Source organism: Leiobunum rupestre, chromosome 1 (genome assembly GCF_980474605.1).
Source record: "Leiobunum rupestre chromosome 1, qqLeiRupe1.1.hap1, whole genome shotgun sequence".
NCBI lineage: Eukaryota > Metazoa > Arthropoda > Arachnida > Opiliones > Sclerosomatidae > Leiobunum > Leiobunum rupestre.
In genome coordinates this window covers 98,122,825-98,141,961 of record NC_143384.1, presented here as the reverse complement: position 1 = coordinate 98,141,961, position 19,137 = coordinate 98,122,825, and the positions used below count along the sequence as shown (strand labels likewise).

General features: G+C 37.2%; 1 protein-coding gene across 2 annotated transcripts; it reads right to left on the bottom strand.

Annotated features, from left to right (window-relative positions):
- Positions 1-65: 65 nt before the first annotated feature.
- On the bottom strand, positions 66-17,509 carry LOC149969094 (putative imidazolonepropionase). Of its 2 annotated transcripts, XM_090155333.1 has the most exons (8): positions 16,183-16,281; positions 15,082-15,254; positions 13,776-13,947; positions 11,840-12,117; positions 8,021-8,246; positions 7,737-7,955; positions 2,070-2,230; positions 66-461 (listed from the first exon to the last, which is right to left on the bottom strand). In XM_090155333.1, exons 2-8 carry the CDS (start codon positions 15,231-15,233, stop codon positions 326-328), a joined length of 1,344 nt encoding a protein of 447 aa, XP_090011459.1. In that variant the 5' UTR covers positions 15,234-15,254; positions 16,183-16,281; the 3' UTR covers positions 66-325. The 2 variants fall into 2 exon arrangements, with proteins under 2 accessions (XP_090011459.1, XP_090011468.1); XM_090155342.1 differs by lacking the exons at positions 66-461; positions 2,070-2,230; positions 7,737-7,955; ... (2 more) ...; positions 13,776-13,947; positions 15,082-15,254 and adding exons at positions 15,882-16,103; positions 16,453-16,710; positions 16,764-16,872; ... (1 more) ...; positions 17,131-17,198; positions 17,280-17,509 and having other exon boundaries at positions 16,183-16,379.
- Between the last annotated feature and the right edge of the window lie 1,628 nt (positions 17,510-19,137).

The window sequence follows — 19,137 nt, the reverse complement described above, 5'->3', positions numbered from 1 at the left end:
GGAAGTAGTGTTTGTTAAATAACGAGAAATAAACTGCTATAAACAAACAGTTTAATATTATCGAGATTGGAAGGTCAACAACAAAGTGAAGTGATCTCTAAATTCCAATGTTTTTTTAAATCCACAAACATAAAAAAAGGGTGTTTTTGTTTATTATTTTTCAGCAACAAACATGAAACGTCATGGGATGCTCTGAGGAAGTGGGTTTGTTTGAGTATTTAATTTAATTTGGAGATTAAGGGCAAAATGAGATGTGGGTTTATTTATAGCTACGGGAAAAAACAGTTAATACTTTTCAAAAGTGTGCAGTAATGGGTCAACACATTCAGGCTGTTACTGTGCTGGTACAAGGGCTCATTTTACCAACTTCGACGCAGTTATCGAAGACTATGTTACCACCTTTCAATACTTTCTTGATCAAATGGTCGTGGCAGCCTAGTTGGTATATGATATGTTCCCATCTGAAAAATGACCGATTTCAAAAGGAATTAGCGATAACGTATCTATGTTATTGAGAACGTGCGAAGTTAACGAGGGGTCGGACTTGGTTTGGTGGATTTTTAACAGGAGTATGACCTTTTAAAGGGGAACGGTCAAGCTTTTCCGAATATCGCCTTATTTGCGTATCAAAAGATCAACAAGACGTTCAATGTACTTACACGTACAGTCCCGATCAAAAGTTTCTGGCCGTTTTCTCTTGGCAGCCATTTTATTTCTATTTTAGGTAGAGAGCCGAATGAGGGCAGCAGAGGGCTTCTATGAAAGAATACCCCCCCCCCCCCCCCCGAAAATAATATAGGTGAAAATTAATGCCCTAGAACAATTAGGGCACGAGCAAAGTCGGAAATAGCCAAACCCCTCCAAAATGACATCATTAAAAAAATATATAATTTGTCGTGTCTAAGCTTGTTCGAAGCGTCCGAATATTCGGAAACCAAATGTGGTTTCATTTTTCAAATCGGATTTGTGGTTGTCAAGTTATTGAAGAAATATTGATGACGGAAAACATGAAAATTAACCCTTATTTAATTTTTAAATGAAACCAAGCCCTCATTCGGCTATCTACCTAAAATTAAAATAAAATGGCTGCCAAGAGAAAACGGCCAGAAACATTTGATCGGGACTGTACCTTATTTTGTCTTGAAATAGTTTCAGGCCTAAAAAGTTGAAATGCAAAATAACGCCAAGTATTTGGGTTTGAATTTTCGCCGCCATCGTAAGGTGTATCGCCAGCGCCAGCAGCACCTTAGCGAGCGATTTGCGAACTATCCTAACTTTTAAAATCGCGCAATTTAGGCTTAGGTCTCGTATAACTGAAACGCGACGCGCGTGCAAAACAAATTTTTCGCGTCTTCAGCAGCGCGCGCTTTTACGTGGTTTTTCTGTCTCATCGATTTCTCACCAGATGTCACGGGGGACGCGCGCTTTTCAATTTCCCGAAATTTCTTTATTTTATTAAAAATAAACCACTTAATATTTTTTTATGCGGTTTTCGCCTTAAATTTTAGTTTTTAACGGGCTATAGGGCTATCTAACTGGTTAAAGCTTGACCGTTCTCCTTTAAATTAATGGTGGATCAACGAACTCGGCATTCTGCTACCAGGTTTAACATAAGCTAGGGGTGATTGTCACCAGTTACGTAGAAAACGAGACGTAACGCCAGTCCCTCGTAAGCTGTCTTGTAAGTTCTGGAGGGCATAGATTAAACACTAAAGAATGTTCCACGGGCTAGCTTCCCAAGGCAAAGTCCTCGTTAGCTAGGTGTTTGTTTTTTGTTTTTCTTCTATCCAGGGGCACCGGATTTGAGTTTGTAGCGCCATCTGATATTTTTTGAAACTTTTAGACTGTGATTTTTAGAATTCGTCTGCTATTTTTTCGTTACCATTATTTATTTAAAAGCACGTGGGTTTGTTTGCCCCTGGATAGAGGGGAGAAAAAAATAAATTTCCGGTTTTTCGGACTCGCGCCGCAAGGTGGCGACGTGACAGGGCATTTGCGTGTTTTTTCGCCCATGGAACATCCTTTAGTGTTTAATCCACGTGGAGGGTTTCCAACCAAAGAGAACTGACCTGGGAGCGTCAATAAGCACCAAATCGGCGACCTTTCCGACCTCCAACGACCCCTGAGTGGCGGACTTTCCCAGGGCAAAGGCGGAGTTGATAGTGGCGGCTATAAGAGCTTCCGGCATGGTCATCTGCATCGTCACGCAGGCCAAATGCATTACCAGTGGCTGGAAATCGAAAAACTAATTAGAAATTACTCTATACCACGGTTTCATTTAAATATATCTTCGCTAAGGGATTTTCCTTGGACTTAAAAAATCAGAGTTGACAGTGTCGTCTAGGGCAGCGGTTCCCAATTTCTTTTTGCTATGGAACCCTAAATTATGCAGCTAATACTGGCGGAACCCCAACTCATTTTTTTTACTTATCTTAGAAGACTGTTGCCACGACCAAAGATGACCGCGCTGCGAATTCTCGGAACCCCTGTGACCCTTCCGCGGAACACCTTTTGGGAACCGCTGGTCTAGGGGCAAAAAGCCTGAAAAGGAACTACGGTTCGAAAGCTTGCAAAAGTTTTAAATGTTAAAGTTTTAATAAAGGATGATAAAATTGGCGAATAAGTAGATTAGTCCATTATGAAAAGGGATAATAAAGCTAAACCCTAAACAAATTTGAAGAAATTTAAAAATTTACTAATAGCTCGTACCGATAGGTCTTCGAGCGAAAAATTAAATTAAATAAAATAGCCAGAAATTGACGGATTTTGAAATGACGTTTTAGCGCACGACACTACAGGTACATGTCTTGGGCACACAGCCTTCTTTGCGTGCTTTTTTGACCATAACATGTAGAGGTATTTTCACGCGCAAAATGAATTTTAAAAGTCGTCAATTCCAACAAAGTTTTAATAAGCCTTTCTATAATGCCGAACTTGTTTTAATGTATCGCTTTCGTCACGAAATACGTAGGAGTTCAGTTCTTTTATGAAGGTTAGATCTTTATTAAAATGGTGACTCGTTGAATTTTAATTCGTGTCTTGTTCAAGTTGTTAAAATGTTCCACGCGCTCTTTCATATTTTAGCGTAACAGGCTCCAGCATTTTTTTTTATTTGAGGGAGCACGCGCGAAATCGCTCGAGCCCGTTTACGCTAAAATATCCAGACGCGCGTGGAACTTTTTAACAAGTTGAATAAGACATAAATAGAATTTATGCTAGCTAGGAGCAACAAACACAACACCCCACACAAGGAGAACGCAACCCGTCAAAAGTCGTGGATTTTCTTGTGTACATTTCTCATTGGCTAGACGCTTTAGCGCCTGCTGCCATCGGAAGGGGAAAATTCGGAAATTGTCTTCCCCCCGCCCGTAAAACGTTCAGCGTAAAGGCTCGTGACGCTCGTCCAATGAAATTCGTACACAACCCTTCGTTAGCGTGTTTAAAGGCTAGCTGCGTTCTCCTTGTGTTTGTTGCTCCTAGATGCTAGCTAGGAGCAACAAACACAAGGAGAACGCAGCTAGCCTTTAAACACGTTAACGCAGTGTTGTGTACAAATTTCATTGGACGAGCCTTTACACTGAACGTTTTACGGGCGGGGGGGGGGAAGACAATTTCCGAATTTTCCCCTTCCGACGGCAGCAGGCGCTACAACTTCTAACTCTAACCAATGAAAACTGTACGCAAGAAAATGCACGACTTTTGACGTGTTGCGTTCTCCTTGTATGGGGTGCTGTGTTTGTTGCTCCTAGATGCTAGCGTCTATTGTCTATTTTCAAAACCTATCTCGAGAACCGTTCGGTTTACGGATTTGGTTCCAATTAGAAAGTTGTTGCTCGCCATATTATTTGTTCAAATAACTTTGATTCGGCCAAATTTAAGCAATCAGAAGCCGAGAAATTGAAGGTTAATGAATTTAGTGTTTGATAATAAAATAATCTGATTAGTTTTAATGTGACTAAATCTAATAAATACTGAATAGTTTACAACGGTTCAATTATGCCACTCTCGGCTACGATACATTCTTGAGCTCGTTTAACGACGGAGTTTATAGTGTTGTTCAACATTTCAATTGAAATGTCACGGAAGGCATTAATTATTCTTTCTTGTTGTCATGAAGATGTTTTATTGAAGCTCCTATTCCGGAGTCTAGTTTTGAGAAACTTGTGAAATTTGAAGCCACATTCGTTTGTTCACCGATAGAGCAAGAATGAATCCAGGTACCTAAGAATATGGAACTGCAGAGGTCCTTAACCACATTCCGAGAGGCTAGTCACTCCGCGTAATCGGTATACAAGCCCTATAACTTTGACTGTACTAATTAGATTACCCGTAATCTTTAGAGTCTGTACCTTTGTCAGTGTTGAGTACGCGTAATTGGTATACAGGTCATCTGACAGTGGTTAGCTTAGCCCCTCGCCCCCATTCTCACATACTATTTAGCGAAAGTTCGTCTGCTTTCGATTTTTCGTGCACTCTTTCGCTAAACAGGGTTGCCACAGTTTTTTCACAGTCAAATTCCCTGACTTTTCTAGATTTTCCCTGACTTATTTTGTGTCAAAATTTTGTATTTTTTAACCAATATTTTAGTAAAAGTTTCCTATTTGCCACCGAAATTAAATTCCCTGACATTTCCCTGATTTTTAAACTAATTTTTAAAATCCCCTAACTTTTATACCCATATTCATAATCCCTGACTTTTCCCTGATTTTTATACCCATGTTCAAATTCCCTGACTTTTAGAGGAATTCCATCTATGTTTACGTTATGTGATTAAAAGCAGACAAATTTACGTTACGAAGTATGTGAGGACAGTACCAGAGGCTTTATTCTTAGGTACCTGAATGCATTGAGTTGGGAATATTAATCTAGAGATCCAATCAAATCTGCTCCCCGCGAAACAAGTTTTTGAAAATTACGAATGTGCCGTCTCCTCTAAAATGACGAGAAAACGTTATCATATGACCCGTGGCGCCATCCATTATTTTTGAAAAAAAAATCTTTTTGCCGGAAAACGCGTCTTATTTGAACGAACCATTGAGAGATAGATGGCGCCACGGGTAGAATGATAAAGTTTTCTCGTTATTTGGGAGCAGACGGCAGTATTCTTATTTTTAAAAACTTGTTTCGCGAAATACTGAAATCCGATGTTTTGATTGGACCTCTAGATTAATATTCCCAGCTCAATGCCTGAATGCATTCTTGGTTAGAGTGATAAGGACAGTGGGCCAGAATTTATAGCCCGGTGCACCTAGTAACAGAGAAACTACGATACCACCGGAGGTCTATCAGGGATAAGGACAGTCGTTCACGCTAAAACGAATTTGGTTTTTTAAAGAGAGCTGTATATCTTTGTGATTAATTAATTAATTCCACAATAAATTAGTCTATTCCCGAGGAAATGTACAGCGGTTGATCATCCTCCGAGCATTCTCACTCGGTCAAATTACAAATAAAAATGGCAGCTGATATTCTAATAAGTTTACTTGATGCTGAAGAAAATAAACATTATGATATTTTTGTGGACGAAAATTAATTTCAGAGAATTTAGAATGGTTAGTTAATTCCTATGAAACCTTTCCTTTTAAATTATAAATAAAATATTTTCTTTCCTTCATATTTTGTCGTGAAATCGTGTAAAAATAATATTTATTGTCAAAGGCTTAGTTTACTACGTTCGTGGGATTATCGTAAGCCGCCATCTTTAGAAGAAGCTTTTTACATTTGACGCATTTTAGCTGGGAGAAAAATTCTCACGAAGAACTCTTCTCAAGAGAAGAATTCCTTCTCAGAATTTTGACGCGGCCCAGGGGTGACCAAGTTAGCGACCTTAAAGATGAACTTTTTGAAGGTCGAGATCAGCATTCTCAAGGTCGAGATGGCCATTTTTGTACTATTTATTTTTTATAATATAATATGTAATATATAATATATAATATGAAATATATAATATATAATATGAAATATATAATATGAAATATATAATATATAATATGAAATATATAATATATAATATATAATATATAATATGAAATATATAATATGAAATATATAATATGAAATATATAATATATAATAAGAAATATATAATATATAATATGAAATATATAATATATAATATGAAATATATAATATATAATATGAAATATATAATATATAATATGAAATATATAATATGAAATATATAATATATAATATGAAATATATAATATATAATATGAAATATATAATATATAATATGAAATATATAATATATAATATGAAATATATAATATATAATATGAAATATATAATATATAATATGAAATATATAATATATAATATGAAATATATAATATATAATATGAAATATATAATATGAAATATATAATATGAAATATATAATATATAATATGAAATATATAATATATAATATGAAATATATAATATATAATATGAAATATATAATATATAATATGAAATATATAATATATAATATGAAATATATAATATATAATATATAATATGTAATATATAATTGGTAATATATAATGTATAATATATAATATTATGTAATATAATTATTCATATACAGGATGGCTTAGCTATTTGTGGCCAATAACTTCTATGGGATAGTATTATTCCACTGTAAATAGTTTTTTCCCTACTATCTGGTTAAGGTATTAAAATGAAATGTTAAATGAAGGGGTCGTCCATACATCAATTGTTTTGTAACTTCGAAACGGTGGCTTAAATCGAAAAAATGAACATATTCGTCGTAAAATAATCTGTTATTTCAAGGCACAATCATAGCTATTGCCCGAAAAAATTCATCTACTCGACTTTACAAAAATAATGTTCCCTTAAAGGGAATAGAACCTCCAACGCGTTCTTTATGGAAGACCCCATCAATTTCCTTTATTCCCTTCACAAACAGCGATTATCAGCGCCGCAGGTGTGAAAAGCCATGGGAGGCAGCGGACAATATTGGAACCATCGGAGGGCGACAGAAATACCAGAGGTTATATTCCCTTTAAGAAAGAGAACAATTTTTGGTTTGCGGGGGAAATAAGCAAATAAAATTAAAATAATCTCTTTGAATTGACCTTTCTATTGGTGAATTTTCGAAGAAGCATACAAAGGTCAAAGCTAAACTCCTTATTTCTCCCGCAAACCAGTAATTTTTATCTTTCTTCATTTAACATTTCATTTTAATAGTTTAACCAGATAGATAGTAGGGAAAAAAATATTTTCAGTAGAATAATACTCTCCCATAGAATGTATTGGCCACAAATACATAAGCCACCCTGTATAATATTACGTAACATATAATATTACGTAATATATAATATTATGTAATATATAATATATCATATATAATATTACGTAATATATAATATTATGTAATATATAATATATCATATATAATATTACGTAATATATAATATTATGTAATATATAATATATCATATATATTGTTACGTAATATATAATATATATCATATAATATACAATATATAGTATATAGTATATAATCTAATCTAATCTAATATATAATATAATATAATATAATATAATGTGTAATATAATATAATATAATATTTTAGAGATAAACATTTTGAAATTTCCATTATGAAGGTAGAGATGGCCATTATCAAGGTCGTGATGGCCATTTTTAAGGTCGTGATGGCCATTTTCAAGGTCAAGATGGCCATGTACTAAAGATCGAGCATTTGGGCACCCCTGATAGCTATACCAACCATTGAGAAACAGTAAGCGTTGGGGTTGTAGTCGGTACCCAGCGCCACAATGACTCCTTCGTCGATCATTTTACGGACAGGGGGTGGACGCAGGCGCAGGGTGAAAGCGGTGGTTGGTAAGATGACCGCCGCTGTCTGGGCCTTGGCTAGAGCGGCAATCCCTTCGTCGGTGATTTCTTCCAAATGAGAAATAGCTTCCGCGTTCAATTGAGCACCCATCTTAAACGCAATGTAAAAAAGATGTTTTAGAAAACGTTCCGGAAACGCTCAAGGATAGACTGTACCTCAGCCGCGCCCAGGGCGTTCAACTCGTCACCGTGGAAGTTCAGTCTCAGCCCGACATCTCTGCCGGCTTGCAAAATTCGTTTGGATTCGTCCAATTCGAAAACTCCCTTTTCGCAAAAGACGTCCAAACTGTCCACTCGCAGCTGACCGGAACGAAGTCGCTTGCCTATTTCCGGAATATGGACTTTCACGATTTCGTCGGTCACTTGCAGGCTCGTTTTACCCCTGCGCGACAACGAAACAACGGTATATCAAGCTCAAGTACTTAGACACCAATTGTACGGTATAATTTATACCATCTAATAATATATTTCTTAAAGGGAATATAACCTTGGGTATAATAATAATAATCAGCTAGTCTTGTGTGGGGTGCTGTGTTTGTTGCTCCTAGCTGCCAAGTATCGTAGCCCAACCTCTTAAAAAGTTAAATAACCATGCCCCTAATTTTATAAAATTAAAATTTCGAAAATTGCTGTCGGTATTAGAGAGTTTGAATGGCTTCAAAATGGGGATCTGAAAATGGTAAACTTATGAGCAGTCACTGGTATTCACCCATTGTTATACGAAAATCAGTCATCAGGTGTACAAAATATTTACGAGTGACTACCCCCTCGATTTCTACAAATCATTATGTAAACCTGGGGCAAACAGTAAAATAGAGATTTAAAATTAAAAGGAGAATGTATAGTTTTAAAAATGAGGGTCGTAATTGTGGGGGGAAGTAAATTAATTTCAAATCCTTTTACACAGTCAAATCTGCACAGGTGTAGGCGTAAAATATTTTCATAAGACTCTTGGCTCTGAAAGTAAATTAAATACCCTTGGCACCACCTTAGGCCTAAGTCATCAAGCGACGTGGCAAGCCCTTCATGCCACGCGAGCCAACAGCTCCCTACACTTACTATTACCGCTAACCTCTACAAGTTTTTATGGAAAGGGGAAACCGAAGAACAGTGGGGAGAGAACTTGCAAACTCTACGCAGAAGGATTAGTTCTGAGTTTTGCACCCAGTGCCACAAGCTGGGATCGAACGCGGCTCATCTTGTGTTTGGTGTGGAACACCAACACTTCCAATATTGGACTCTACATATGGCTTTAGATATTTCTGGCGCTAGTTAGTGAATTGGAGACGGGGTCTTACATAAAGAATGCGTTGAGATTATATTCCCTTTAAGAGATAAGTATAAGTATGAAACGTGAACCTTCGCAGGCTTGACTCTGATTCCGTTGGGCGAGAATTTCCAACCAAATCGCATCAAGGCTCAAAATTTAGTCTAATTCTTCGTTTGAAGGTATAAAATGTGAAAAATACACTGCGTGGGGATGTTTAACTATTGATAAAGCATGTTTTCCCGATGAAATAGTATTATAAAATCAATGTTTTCTTCCCAAACGTTTTTGGAAAAATCAATGGGATCCCGGGAAGGTACATGTTTCAAGCGAATAACATTAGCAGGATAGCACATAATATATTTGTAGATTGCTCGTGAGCGTGGCCTATTTTCGTTGTCATGTTAAAAGGGTTTATGTCTACCATGACATAAAAGCTACGTTCACACATACCCCTAAATTCACTATGTTTAGATAACTAGTTTTTAAAACCAACGTGAGAAATCGCTTCGTGTTTGTTCGGGAAGCAACTCGTCCAAGTCAGTTCGCTTAGAATCGCTTTCAAAACGACAAGGCAGGGAAGTAAAATTGCTCGTATTTTCAAAAATAATGGGGATAAAATTCTAAACAATGTCAAATAATATTACTATATGTATATTTAACATGCTTAACTAATTGTTTTGGGATACATTTTAGTATTTTCAAAATTCTAGTCATAATTTGAAATGGCGTTAAGCCTTGGCTATAAGCGAACCGGGGTGAAGCGATTTCGCAAGTGTGAAACAAGAATTATCGTAGGCGGTCAAAACTGACATTCAAACCGACATAAACTGGGTTTTAGGCTCTAGTGTGAACGTGGCTTAAGACGCCTTGGGGGTCACGTGCGGCGTTTTGTCTCGTTATCTGTGACGTAAAATAATGTCATGGCAACCTTTTTTTTTAAGGCGTAGTTTACCTACAACCATGTGTAACATAATCATAAAAGCACTTTCGTTAATGAAACCTAGGAGTACTAAACACAAGGAGAACGCAGCTAGCCTTTAAACACGCTAACGCAGTATTGTGTACAAATTTCATTGGACGAGCCTTTACGCTGAACGTTTTACGGGCGGGGGGGGGGGAGACAATTTCATAATTTTCCCTTTCCGACGGCAGCAGGCGCTAAAGCGTCTAACAAATTAAAAATGTACACAAGAAAATCCACGACTTTGGACGGTTGGCGTTCTCCTTGTGTGGGGTGTTGTGTTTGTTACTCCTAGATGAAATCTTGTTCACGGGACATAAATTGCAATTCCGTGACGAAAAACGCGTCATCAGCTAGTAAAGCGGAAGTTAGTTAAGAGGATTTTGAAAACGGGCGATTTTAACATTAACCAAAGATAATACTGAACTGCGTATCCTAGATTCGAATTCTGAGAGCTTTGCGATTGACGATTTTGTAACGAAGCGTTTACCCACTTCCCGCACGTGACCTCCGAAAAATCGGCCTTCATCGGTCGCTGCCAGCTAGAAGCAACAAACACAGCACCCCACACAAGGTGAACGCAACTCGTCAAAAGTCGTGCATTTTCTTTCGTACATGTTTCATTGGTTAGACGCCTTAGCGCCTGCTGCCGTTGAAGGGGAAAATTCGAAAATTGTCTTCCCCCTTTCCGTAAAGCGCTCAGCGTAAAGGTTCCTCCAATGAAATTTGTACACAACACTGCGTTAGCGTGTTTAAAGGCTAGCTGCGTTTTCCTGGTGTTTGTTGCTCCTAGTTGTCATAGTCTTATCATGGTTTACTTTGATGACACGTTGTTGGGCGAAAGAGCATGGCATCAAAGTTGGCTGTGGTTTTATTTATATTTGTTTACCATGGTAACTATGGAGCTAATGTTTTCGGAGTTCCAGCAGGAAGTGGGCAAACGCTATTGACTACGCGCGAGGCTGTTATAACGAATCTAGGGTACGAGGTTAATATTACCTTATAGAGTGTTTGTATTTTTGGGTCCCCTTATTGCATGTTCCGTGTGAAACCAGGCAGTGCCGCATTTACTGAAGGTGGGGCCCTAGGCACTAAGTTGGTGGGGGCCTATGGAAGGAAAGCGTAAAAACGCCAAACGCGCGTGTCCCGAAGCTGAGCTTATGTCACGAGAATAAAGATTTTTCAAATAATAAAGCAACAAGCTTGATATGTTTTTCTCCTAAGCCGAATCAGTGAAAAATCCATTGATAATAATAATAATAATAATCAGCCAGGCTAATACCCAAGGCACACACCTTAGGCCTAAGCCATCAAGCGACTTTGAAAGCCCTTAATTCAGGTGGCCGGGTTACAATGCGTAGGAGGGGGGTGGCAAGCCCTTCATGCCGCGCTGGTCAACAGCTCCCTACACTAACTATTACCGTTAACCTCGACAAGTTTCTATCAGTGTGTGAAATTTTCACTGCAAAACCAGTGAAATAGTAAAAGTCCACTGATTTTTCAGTACACAATTTTTTTTCCGTTGGTTGGGGCCCATAGGTCAGTGCCTAGTAGGCCTAGTCTTTAATTCGGCAATGAAACCAGGTCTCATTGAAATTGTTTCTATGAAAATGTAACACAGAGGCACACTTACGACTGATTATGTTACATATGGTACAACGTATGCCTATGACGCAACGAGCAAGCACCGATTGCTTCCGCTATTAGACAAGTCTCGACTTGGAGAAGAAAGGAAGTGAATTACTTTGGAACGGCGTGGGCGCCGCAGTAGGTGGAGGAGATTTCAACCGGGGACAAGTCCCGGGCTTGATCTATAATCCCCAGAATGCGAAGTTCGCTTTCCAAGTCCAGACCATAGCCAGATTTCGCCTCTACCAAGGTCGTCCCGGCCCTCAGCATGCAAGACAACCTTTTCACCAGCGACTGCAGCAGTTCTTCGTCCTCCGCGTCCCTCGTCTTTTCGACCGTGAAGTGAATGCCGCCACCCGCTCGGTAGATGTCCATGTAGGTAGCACCAGCGAGCTAAGAAACGCGGCTCATTTATCGTGTTCATCATTCATTCAGTCATTTCAACCATGTATATCGAACGGCTATTAGGTACTCTGCCCTCAGTCGCGGAAAAAGCGATGTATGCAGTGCAGGATTTGACCAACTGGAGTACCTGTGATAAGTGACCCTTGGAGGCCCCCCATTTATGAGCAGGAAGATGGAGACCAAGGCTTAACGAAGCCCCACCTTTATCCTACGATGACGCTGAGGTCCCGTACTTAACTACACTTACAAGGAGACATCCCGAGGTTATTCTCCCCGATTTTGAAAATGGAATAATTTTAATGGCCATTCATTTTTCCATGGCAACCAAAAATGGTTTTCACAACTCAAGTTTAAACTTTCTCTATGCAAAATCACGCACTGTAAACCCTTACGATTTGACCGAAATTTTACTGATTTTACCCATTTTTCTCGATTTTTCCCAATTTTATCAATTTTACCCCATTGTTTTACCCAATTTTACCCTCAAAATTTAAACTTTAACATTTAAAAAAAATAAGAATCCGTGATTTTGCCATGCTATTTTGCGTAGAGAAAGTTTAAACTTGAGTTGTGAAAAACATTTTTGGTTGGCATGACAAAACGAATGGCCATTGAAACTTTTCCCTTTAGGAGCTTTCAAGGTGCATGTAGGTCTTCTGAACCGCCGAGTTTGACAAAATCGGGGAGAAACACATCGGGATGTCTCCTTGTTAAGTTGTTAGTACAATGGGAAATATGGCAATGGATATAAATAAGAGCGAAGTAAAAGTAGTGTGGGAGAGGGGGTTACGAATACGTCATCAAAATTTAAAATTCTCCACACTCCAGCGCCACCAAGTGTAGAGTTTTAGAACGTATATGCCCGACTAAAGAGGCGAGAGAAAATCGCGTCAAAACAAATTAGTCCACAGACCAAAGAGAAAGCCTGCAATACTAGAAATCTGGTTGGCTTTGTAGTCGATGGTGAGACTAGCTCTCAGTGAATCTCTCAAAATGCGCTAAGGTAGGGCTGTCACACTTTTGGGTTTTATGTCGATTTGGTAGCAGGTATGGGATATCAAAATTGTTTTGACGGACAACGCTTTCAAATTTGGCTAGTTTAATAAACGAGTTTCAATAATACCTTAAACAGGCGCAATTAGACCAGGATGGTACTTTGACGTAGTATCTCAGTGTGACCTCGGTGACATATGACGTCAGCTTAGGCTTCCCTTTGTTGTGACAAGTATCATCCTAATAATTATTTTTAAAGCCGATAGATGGCGGTTAAACTCGCGTATTGCCAAGGCTTAGCTGGAAACGTATTTCGTGAAGTCTTAAATCGCATCTTTTCCATAGTTTTAAAATGGGTAAAAATATTAACAGCAGATACCTTTATTTAAGATTAACAACTGATTTTTTAGTAGTAGAGGTAATTTTCTAAGAATGATGAGTAATTTTAAAGTAAACGCGTAATCTCCGAAACGTTTTGTGGATCGAATCGATTGGCTCAAGTGATTACGTAGAACACGGAAAGGCACCGCCCATCCCAGCTCCAGATGGTAGAAAATGTAATGATATAGTTCGATATTCATGGTTGAAATGAATACATTTACGGTGGTATGCTAATAGCGTAAACATGTCAATCTGGGACAAGACCAGGTCACCTTCTGAGCGAATTCTTGGACCCTGTCGCCGGCCCAGACGGGATGAGTGTGGGCGTCGACGAAACCCGGCATGACCGTCATCCCAGTGGCCTCTATAACGTTCTCGAATGTCTTCAATCCGTACCTGGCTATGACATTAGCGTCCATGTCGACATCAGCGATGTTACCCGAACTACAAGTTCAAATATTACCCGGTTTTGAGCTGATGGTAATGAAGACGACAATGCTGAAGATGGCGCCACAAAACACTAGGGGGATTAACGGCTGCTTGTATAACGGCGCGATAAACGTGCCACCGAGCGTGCGTCGCGCTCCTATATTCAATAGAAGGGGGTAAGCCCTCTAGTGTTGTGTAGCGCCATTGTGGGGATAAAAATATTAAATGAGGTTGGATAGAGGCGCATTCGTGAAGCAAAAATAAAACATTTTAGTAATATCGTCTGCACAAATGCAGAGACTAACACGCCATCTACTATCAGAAGTTTCTATAAAACCAAGAATGGATTAACGATAACTGAGAACATGCAGGTGCCACCACTATAGCCTCTGTTTTCGTGATTTACGGACGATATTCTCCGCCTACCGGGAGAGGGAAATAGCATGGATTAAACACAGTGTTTAATCCATGGAAATAGCCTTCGATTACGAGGCGAAAGTACGCCTTCCCCCGTTAAGAGGCGTGGCTTTTCTACCGTAAAACACGAAGTTAATAGGGTGCTGTTTTCACATCCTCAGTGAACGTTAATTCATTTTGGATAAAACTTTCTAAAAACTGCCGTAGATGGCGCCACAATGAATTGATAGGAAGTTTTTTCTTGCAATACTGGTAACAATCATTCATGCTGATATGGGTTATATATATCATAAGAAATGTCACTGAATTCAGTCTTAGGAATGTCATATTTTCTTAATGTTGAAATAATAAAGTAAGCCTGTCTAAAAAATCACTTTATTTATTTACAAGCTACCAAATAAATGACTCTTATAAATTCATTTTTATCGCACAATAAAGGGTTTAAATTAAAATTATAAAATAGTGAATAAGTTTTGACTGTATTAATATTTAAAACCATGTGAAATTAAAAAAGAAGTAACTTGGAAATCCCAAAATTATACTTTAAAATCTTAAAAGTAGTTTCATATTTGCCCAAATCAATCTGAGATTTAAAATCCCGTAAACAAAATTGTCTAGACTCCTCAGAAAAAAAGCAAGTAATGCAAACTTGGCAAAGTACAAATGGGGGAAAGAAGGGGAAGTAAAAATTACGTAACACAGAGACGACATCTACAAATATTATTTTTTTACTTATCAATGATGACGCTAACGCCTCCGCTGTCGTCTGCTTGCAGAACTGCTATATTGTTCATGGCTTCTTTGCCCAGAACGCATTTTCGCCTATTATTGACAACTTGCACAACTTGGGAGGCGTTACGAATCCATAACTTGTAGGACGCCATCTTGGTTATTGCTGGGGGCTCCTAAAAATTACTTTTATATAAAAATGACACTGGATCGTACGCGTTAAATAAGCTAAAAGACGCGAGCCGCGAATAAGGGAAGAAGACTGAGAGAAGGGACCGGAACTCCGAGTCCCTCCCATCCGCGACGCCGTTTCTCGGTATCTAATTGATAATAATTTATCAATTTAAGAGGAGCATTACTGCGGTTTTTGTATGGGGATTATACAGCGCTATTTTTTTCGCTTTGAAACATTTTGACGGTCGCGCGTAGGGAAGTTCGGAAAAAGACATCTTCCTGCCCTACATAATGGGCAGGGTTGAAGGCCTAAGTCCTAATCTATTTCGCGATTAATAAGTAGAAAGATTATCACCATTTTCGATATATGTTTATCATAAACGTCTGAAGAAAAGTAATAAGTTTCCATCTTAATTTAATCTAATTTGGTTTATTATTAGGTTCTAATCAGACTACAAAGATGTAAAATCAAATTAAGCGGTTTTGTAGGACGCCATTTTGTTTAGTTATTATTTGAGAGCGTAACGACATCTACAATCTAAATACTAGATTTTAATTAAATTTTCCCCGTTTTCGTGGTTTATTTTTAGCGTTATTTTAAAATAAAACGAAAATAAAAATCATGAAAATAAAATTAAAACCTACATAATTTATTTTATCAAATAATTTAATTAACAAGCTAGGTTTGATCGTAAACTTTGTACTGTAAATAGCGTAACAAATAAGTTTTTATCTCTGAAACGTGTACTTGCTCCAGTAACATTGTATTCCGATTTCGCAGACCAACTACACCCGTTCTTAATACGCTTTGACTTATGACGATAGAATAAGGAAGACCAATTTCATCGAAACTATATAAAATTTTTAACGTTAATGCTGCCACAACTAAAATGACATTTTTTAAAAACTAACTTGAAAACAATGTCTTACCTTAAAAGTTGTTCCCCTAAAGTTAATTCTTGCGAGAGTAAATTAGGATTGGGAAAACTAAATATATCAACTCTTAGTAAATCGTTGTGTATAAACGACGCTAGTCCTCGTAGCTTTTTAGTAACTTCAAAATCTTCACTTTCCGCAATTGCAATAGCAACTTTGTACGGAGTTATTCGATGATTTAATTGCAAAACCTTCAAAATAAGGGGATAAACTATTGTAAACAGAAACATGATAATGATTATATAAAACTTTTAAAAATCTTACTGTATTATTAGATTTTTCCTTGTAAGAGTCAACTAATAAAGACAGTGCGACATTTTCAGCAATTGTTTCGCAACTGATTACGTTCAAATTTGAATTAAGCGAATTGTCCGTTATGTTTTCAGGAGAGCTGCCTTTGAGAGTACTTATAACTTCTATCGGAATTTGTTGTTCATTCAAATTGAAATAAATTTTAATTTCTTGACTAAGTGAATCAGTTTTAAGGTCACTGAATTGGAAATTAGATGGTGTTCCACTAAACTAACAAATAATTAGTTTAAATCTGACTAGAAAAAGAGTTTTTTGTAATTCACCTCTCTCCACCACGATAATCTCTCTCTAACCCAATGATCTAACCAACGATGGCATTTCTTTTTTGAACAAAAGAACAGTACTTGAAGCCCTAAGAGCTCACTTTCGTCCCTAAAAAAATTTTGTTAGTTTGTTAAATACATTTCACGTCGCTTTGAATAAAAAATGAATGTACCATTTCTCTAAGAGAGCGTTATTACGAACACTACTGTTTAAATTATTTTCATTACGGCTACTATGAAAGTAACCAAATGGTTCCCGAGCTTTCAAAAGTTTCGATACAGTCGGATAAAAATGAAATATATCTGTAAATTATTAAGCATAAAGACTTAAAATATTATTAAATACACAAGAATTACCAAAACACACCGTTAAGTTTGAAAGGCAGATGGCTAGGTATTATGTGAAAGCTTTCCGATCTCTGAACAGAATGTCTCCTTGGGATATTAAAGAAAATTTAATTAGCTAGGTTAAGCACCCTCTGTCGCGCAAAAATCAATAAATATCCATTCAGCTACCATTCTGCCGTCAGATTCTGTTTTAATTGGTGTCCCAAGAAACCAAGGCTAAACTTATTATGGAGTTGCGTTATAAACCCTTTCGATTCTAAGTATGTAAAAACTTTGCGTAAATGCAATAAATTATTACTTTCTAATTTCATCTACTTTATAAAAATCTATCGTATTACATTATAAGTAACTTCGATGATTAAATATAGCCATTAAACAAGAGGAATTAAAAATTTAGCAACTTTGTCATGGTTCACAACGTGAGAGTAAGAAAATCGTCTGCTCATGAACTGTCAAAAAAATTACCCATGCAGTGGCGGCATCTATCACAAAGAAGCAAAAGTTCCTAAAAAATCCTAAGGTGGGAATTTCAAAACGAGTTTCTATGTAACCGGGGGCTAAAATTTAAGTTTTAGCGCCTAAAATAACTTTTGAGTCGTTTTTGAACATTCACGATACAATTTTAAATTAAAATAACCCTGTGGCAACATGTAAAATTTAAATAAACTATCATTACAGATTGGCAGTACCACAGGGCACGATTAAGAGGTTGAATAATTTTTTTTTACGAAATCCTAAGTTCATAATATTAATAATTAAGTGTCATAATTATTTTCTTCGCATGAAAAATGTTTATTAAGATCCAATCGCGGCTTTGTCGCAATCCATTCGTTTTCGCGTATCAGATAGCCGTTGACAGCGCATCGCTAGTGAGCAATTTTCTTCAGTGAAATACAACTAAGATATAAACTTATAGTAACTCACTAGAATAATTAATAACCGTAACAACGTTAACGCGATTAAATAACGCAAAAAGCCATAACACTAAGTCACATCATTAATTAAACACCCTTATAATAAGTAAAATGTCAATACGGAACCCGAAAGACATTTTGAAAGCCACCACAATAAACCACCGGGCAATAACACGACTCATGGACACGCAATTAATCACGGACAATAACCAGAACATAATTTTAATTAAAATATCTAACATACTTTCGTTTTTTCCCCCTATTTCCCAAATAAGAGAGTAATATAAGGTGGCAAAATTTCATCGCCAAGTTTCGAAATTTGGGTCAAACGGAGGTGAGACAGATTTGATGTCCCCCATCAGATTTTGAGTGGGGCGAGGACTCAACTAAGAAAGTTACCCATAGCGGTCAACAGGGAAAAAATTCCCCGTCCAAGAAAGTGAAATTTTTTTCTTCCATCTTATATGTTCAGAGAGTCTTTTTGAAAGTTTCAACACGAACAGGAAACCCATGGGATTAAAAGTGTTTTATCCTCGGTAGTAAAACGTCGGCTAGTATTCACAGTAATCCCATACCTATATAGTTTCGTATAAAAACATTTAGTTATATATCTTTAATTTAAATTAGTAAGCACTCCCATTTACCGAAAACTGGGGAAGATTTCAGGTCAGTTTCTTTTTCGCATTTTATCGAAAACGCTCTGAGACATTTTGTCATCAAATATTTCGAGTATTTTATAACGTTTGGTTATATAAAAAATAAATTTTTTATACCGGGTAGTCATTATGTAAGAGCAAAACTGGACAGTCTCTAAGTGCCCATGGTTCAATGGCATTTATACTGTACTTAAAATAAGGCGTTTGTTTGTTCAGGGTTCTTCGGCACTTCTGTTGAAACGGCCTTGATTTTAGTTTTGATCCGAGTTTTACTTTCGATATTTCTCTATGGTACATTACGTATATTAATTTACAGATAATATAATTTCTAGTTTTTCTCTCGTGCGTCTAAAAAGTCCAATATTGGCCGTTGCTTTTGAAACTTACGGCGCTGCTTAGTGGTTTGTTTTGGAGGTAATCACTAAAATGTGGGGCTCTTTGGAGGTTTTATTCCCT

Bases quoted from the DNA above. Each gene is read 5' to 3' on its own strand.
- LOC149969094 (XM_090155333.1), bottom strand. From the start codon at position 15,233: ATGGCGTCCTACAAGTTATGGATTCGTAACGCCTCCCAAGTTGTGCAA. The intron at 8,247-11,839 runs GTAATTCACTTC...GTTGTCGCGCAG, and splicing joins GGCGCCCACGCCGTTCCAAA to GGGTAAAACGAGCCTGCAAG. The intron at 462-2,069 runs GTCAGTTCTCTT...GTCATTTTTCAG, and splicing joins GTGCTTATTGACGCTCCCAG to ATGGGAACATATCATATACC.